General features: G+C 44.8%; 1 protein-coding gene across 3 annotated transcripts in view; it reads left to right on the top strand.

The window, feature by feature from the left end:
• The window catches only part of LOC102908834 (mas-related G-protein coupled receptor member A), a 45,137-nt gene extending 39,411 nt beyond the window's left edge, over nucleotides 1-5,726 (top strand). For 2 of the 3 annotated variants that reach the window (XM_042269865.2, XM_076543541.1), the window contains one exon: nucleotides 3,753-5,726. In XM_042269865.2, coding sequence (XP_042125799.1) covers nucleotides 3,753-4,755 — 1,003 coding nt within the window. In that variant the 3' untranslated portion in view covers nucleotides 4,756-5,726. Of the gene's footprint in view, nucleotides 1-3,749 lie in introns of all 3 variants that reach the window. The other variant, XM_015986934.3, reaches the window with a different exon arrangement.
• The last annotated feature ends 274 nt before the right edge of the window (nucleotides 5,727-6,000 follow it).

Raw genomic sequence — 6,000 nt, forward strand, 5'->3', positions numbered from 1 at the left:
CTGCCCTTCACTAGCTGCAGCACTCGGGAGATCAGGCCCTATACCTCACCCTGGCAACACAGTAGAGATTACCCTGTTGGCAGGCGCTCAAGTGAGCCAGCCCTGAGGGTGTGGGAGCAGGAAAGTTGACCCCACCCCACCCCTTATTTGCCACGTGGTGGCATGGGTGAGGGAAAGATGCCCTCCCACCCTCACCGTGCCTTGCCACCTGCATGGGGTGGGAGAGCTGGCCCTGTCCCTCACTAACTGTAGCAATTGGGAGAGCAGGCCCTGCACCTTGCCTGGGCAGCACAGTAGAGCTGGCCCTGGTGGTGTGAGTGTTGGGGAACCAGCCCTGAGGGCGTGAGAGCAGGAGAACTGGCCCTGCTCCTTGCTGCCTGCTGCAGTGGGTAAGCTAGCCTGGGCAGTGCTGAAGAGCTCACCCTGGTGGTGATGATGGGGGAAAACTGGTGGGTTGACCAACCTACCTACCATTCAGTTCCAAAACCAGGGTTATGAGTTGGCTCACCCCAATATCCACTTCATCTATGAACAGCTGGAAGGGGCTAGACCTGCAGATCCAAAGCTGCAAGAACTCCATGACATAAGACAACAACAGGAGATCCAAGAGGAGTCCCGGTGAGGGCCCAGTATCAAGGGTATAGCAGAAGCCAGAGGCCTCAAACCAGACCAGTGGCTCATTGCAATGAACACTTATGAGTAAAGATGTACAGACTAAAGGGTATGCTGTGACTCACTGTGTCACACTACAGCTTTCACGCTGAGACTTTAGTTTGTTTGTTTGTTTTATTTTTCTTTCAAATTTTATTTTATTTTGGTGGGGGAAGTTGTAAGGGCAGAGGGCAGATATAAAGGGGTGGAAAATGAATGGGATTGGGATGCATGATGTGAAATCCATAAATAATCAATTAAAAATTAATATATATACGTATATATAAAGGATACAATTCCATAAAATTGTGACACAGAGTAATCATTGCCATCCCAATGGGGATAAATGTAGAAATAGAGAAAAAGGATTGGATCACAAAAAGAACAAAACTCAGCAGGGAGCACATGGTAGCTGCAAGTCCAACATCTAGGACGCATAGCATCATGACATGAGTACCAACAGGCTTGGGCAGCTGAGCTCCTAGAGTCTTGTCATTTGTAGCTGACTTGGCCTCTCTCTGAAGTTGGTTCTACTTGATGACTGTGCCAGAATTCTGTATCCATGGGATTCCATTAGAGCTTAGGCTTTACCTTCACAGTTCACTTATCACACTCTCAGAGGTTCTCCATAGAGAATATAACCCTGCTACAGACTTCCTAGCTTTCCTTTGGAATTACAGTGGAAAATTCTATGATCCAGAAACTTTTTTTATTCTGGGTGCACCTTGTAAACAACGGCTATGTCTAACACCAGCTCAAGCTGTATCTGGGCTCCCAAGGGCCATGACTTCAATCGCCTCTGAGAACCTTGGCAAATGAACCTGGGAAAGCACTACCACTGGTGACAAGATGTTCTGGGGGCTCATTCATCTCACAGAAAAGCCTTTCAAATTAATGTACTAGTTAGCACCCTTGAACTTGCAATGGATAAAGTCTGGCCAATGAACAGAATCTTGAAATGCCCTCAGGAAACTTTCTACTATTGGCCACTGTATCTTTTGTTTGTTTGGTTGGTTGGTTTGGTTTGGTCTAGTTTTGTCAACTTGTCTGCCTCCATCAGATTGGCTAGTAGGCAAGTCTGTAGGCATTTTCTTGATTAATGATTGATGTAGAAGGACCTCACCCACTGTAGGCTCAGCAATCCTTGAGTAGCAAACTAGTTAACAGTGGTTCCCCCATGACTTCAGTTCTTTCCTCCACATTCCTGCCTTGAGTTTCTGCCCTGATTTCACTCAGTGATTAGTGATAAAGTATGACCTCAGAGTTATAAACTTGAAGTAAATCCTTTCCTCCACAAGTTACTTTTGGTCATGATGTTTTATCACAATAGAAACACTAAGACACTATTGTCCTAGTGCAGTGCTTGGCTTCTTTTTAATGGTGTTAATCTCTTTAACAACCATGCACTCATTGACCACAGATTATAACTTGACTTTTCTGGTCAAACTACACATTTTCCTGATCTTTTTGTTTTATTTTTGTCTCCAAATTCTCACTATAAACCTAGCTCAAAGCTGCCAGCAACACCCATGCCACATTCTCAATGCTATTGCTGTTCCAAGACTTCCTCTGCTAATATAGTTTACCTATGATCTCAAATTCAGGCTTGTTCACAGTTTCAGGATACTGAAAAAGGTAGACAAATTCTTTGCCTGAGGTGGCATTAATTTCTTCTAGTCCAATGTTCCCATCAAAACTTTGTAATCTCAGTCTTTCCTCGCTTAGTATCTGGTCTTCTGTCTCTGCTTACAGCATTCTAGGGCTTATACAGTACAGTTCAACAATTTCTTCCCAATTCTTCCCATAAACCTGTTTAAAAGGCTTAATACCCACATCATCAGATTTAGTCATACCAGTGACCCCAATCTCATTATTGATATTTATACTAGTTGATTTTATCATTATTAGAACCAAAATATCTGACACAAACCAGTAAAGGTAAAGAATTATTTATTTTGCCATGTGATTTTAGAGTTCAATCTGTGGTCATTTGTATATACATTTCTAGGTTCACAGTGATGGTGGGAGTGTGCAATGGTATGGAGCATCATAGTGGGAGTGTATAGTGAGGAGAGCATCATGGTGGGATTATGTAGTGATGTGGAGCATCATGGTGGGAGTATATAGTGAGGTACAACATCATGGTAGAAGAGTGTAGTCATGTAGAGCATCATGGTGGGATTACATGGTGATGTAGAGCAAGCATCATGGTGGGAGTGTATAGTGGTAAAGATCATCATGGTAGGACCGTGTAGTGACTAAGGAGAGAAAGCCTTAAGCAACACTGCAAGAGATCAAGGATGAGTATAAAAATGGCTTGCATGACATGATCAGATGAGTATTCCTTTGTCTGATTAAGTCTTAGTCGTCATCCCCACACCCCCTGTTAAGTGAGAATTCTACAGACCCAAGTAGGTTAGTGAACAAACTAGGTATAAGTAACTTGTTCATATGAAGCTCCTGGCTGGATGAAAAGACCCTAAAATTAGCTGTGCAAATTTCTAAGCTCCCTAACTGGAAGTAGGGACCACAGTGGCCAGTGTCTGTTAGAGAGAACATGGAGAATGGTGTGCATTCAGTGCTGGGTGCCTGTCTGCATCCCTGAAGAAATATGTATCCCCCTGCCTCTGTGGATTCCTGTAAGAATGGCTGCTTTTGTGAGTTTAAGAGACAGAGAGAGACAGAGAGAGAGAGAGAGAGAGAGAGAGAGAGAGAGAGAGAGAGAGAGAGAGAGAGATAGCAAGCTTCCAGATTTTTATTTTCCTCCTAGATGACTATTTTGTTCCATGCTGTTGGCTTCTTTTCCTCACTCTTTCTGTACTTCATTTAAACCTGATGGTTTCTTAACGCACGATATTGATTGCCATCTGGAACCTAATTTGGACACTAATTCTCTGGCTTTTCTCCCATCTACATATAATCAATACACCTTGGTGATGATTCTAAAGGACTGCTCAAAGGGGAGGGGGCAGGTTCTGGGGCTTTGGGGTTTTTAATAAGTTGTGTGACTCTGCCAGCCTGTACCACCACCACCCCAAACACAAGAACTGTTGTCCCTACACGGTAAGGCAGGCCTCACGTCTCCTTTGTATTCCCAGCAGCACTGGTGCAGGGTTTCTGAGCCTAAACACGTCAGCCTCGGGGATACCAGTCACAACAAACCCAATGGACAAAACCGTGCCTGGAAGCTTCAACAGCAGGACCCTGATCCCAAACTTGATGATCGTCATCTCAGGACTGGTGGGGCTGACAGGAAACTCCATCGTCTTCTGGCTCCTGGGCTTCCGCTTGCGCAGAAACGCCTTCTCCGTCTACATCCTAAACCTGGCTGTGGCTGACTTCCTCTTCCTCCTCTGCCACATGATAGACTCCATTCTGCTTCTCCTCAAGTTTTCCTATCCCAACATTATCTTCCTCCCATGCTTTAACACCGTCATGATGGTTCCCTACATCGCAGGACTGAGCATGCTCAGTGCCATCAGCACCGAGCGCTGCCTGTCTGTCTTGTGCCCAATCTGGTATCGCTGCCACCGTCCAAAACACACATCAACTGTCATGTGTGCTACGATCTGGGTCCTGTCCATATTGATCAGTATTCTGAACCGGTATTTCTGTGGCTTCTTAGATACCAAATATGAAAATGACAACCGGTGTCTGGCATCGAACTTCTTCACTGCCGCGTGCCTGATATTTTTGTTTGTGGTCCTCTGCCTGTCCAGCCTGGCCCTGCTGATCAAGTTGTTCTGTGGCGCTGGCCGGATAAAGCTCACCAGACTGTATGCAACCATCATGCTCACAGTGCTGGTTTTTCTCCTCTGCGGCTTGCCCTTTGGCATCCACTGGTTCCTGTTAATCTGGATTAAGATTGATTATGGTGTGTTTGCTTATGGTCTTTATCTGGCGTCACTGGTCCTGACGGCCATTAACAGCTGTGCCAACCCCATCATTTACTTCTTCGTGGGCTCCTTCAGGCACCAGCTGAAGCACCTGACCCTCAGAACGGTTCTCCAGAGGGCTCTCCAGGACTCCCCTGACACGGGTGAAAATGGAAGCAGTGTTCCTCAGGACACGGCAGAGATGTCAAGCAGCAGAGTGGAACCGTGATGAAGAGCCTCTGCCGGGACCTCAGAGGTGGCTTTGGAGTGACCAACACTCTGCTGTACTTGACAACTTTCTGCTCTCCTCTGAGCCTTCTGACCTCAGTGGTTCACCAACGTCTCCAACAGATCGTCACTGACTTAGCTTTTCTACTTTTCCTGAGTAAAAGGATTTATCTGAAAGTATCGTGTCTTCATCCTTCTTGACATTAATAAAATTCTCACTCTAACTTCCTCTGAAGCTTTCTTGCTCTTTCTTTGCAACTTTTGTTGCCATGGAAATAGCCTCTGTCCAAAACCACAACTCTCTTGTTTGTGATTGCTGAGAAAGCAAGACATGTTAAAAAAAAAAAAAAATGAGGTAGCAAGCCACAATGAACCACGTGGCAAAGCATACATGAGAAATATGGGTTAATTTAAATGTAGGAGCTAGCTAGTAATAAGCCTGAGCCATCAGCCAAGCATTTATAATTAATATAAGCCTCTGAGTGGTTTTTGGGAACTGGTGGGAAAGAACCATCTGTTTGCACTGCACAGTAAAGACAAAGGAGCCCCATGGTTTCCTGTGAACCATTCTCATGAGACAATACCTTCAGTAACAGCAAAAATGTTTTACACCTATGCAATTGTAATGCTCATCATGCTGATAATAGATAGCCCTCAGTCATAAGACTAATGTACAATTTACAAAGACAGATGCCCACCAAGGCTCAGACACTGCACTACACTGCACACTCTCACAACCCTGTGATCCAGCAGAAGAATCCTATGTCTCCAGCCAGCTGATCCCAACAGCCAGAAATCTTGAAATAACTGGGAATGTGTATGCTGTGAGTTCTAGATTAGGAAGAGCAGCTGGGCTATATTCTCAAGCTGATTCCATGATCACCTTAGATCTCATGTCCATCCATGGAAACACAGCAGGTAATGGAGTTAGGAAATATCACTGATCTGATCTTATTCCATAAGAAATGTATTTTGAACAAGGCTATGGTGTAACATGAATCTTAAGTAGTGTTCTTATAAGAAACTCCGAGCCAGATATTGGGGTAAAAGCTGAAAGATCAGAGAAGCAGAGTAAGCCACAGCCAACCTTACCTCACCAACTCCTTAACCAATCCTGTTTCCATGAATCCTCTGAGTACTTAAAGCCTCTGAGTCCTCACTCGAAAGGGTCTCAGCTGAACTGCTTTAGTTCCTGTTTCCTCAAGCTTTATATACCTTTCTCCACTCTGCTGTCACTTCCTGGGAT

This window comes from Peromyscus maniculatus, chromosome 1 (genome assembly GCF_049852395.1).
Source record: "Peromyscus maniculatus bairdii isolate BWxNUB_F1_BW_parent chromosome 1, HU_Pman_BW_mat_3.1, whole genome shotgun sequence".
NCBI classification, from domain to species: Eukaryota; Metazoa; Chordata; class Mammalia; order Rodentia; family Cricetidae; genus Peromyscus; species Peromyscus maniculatus.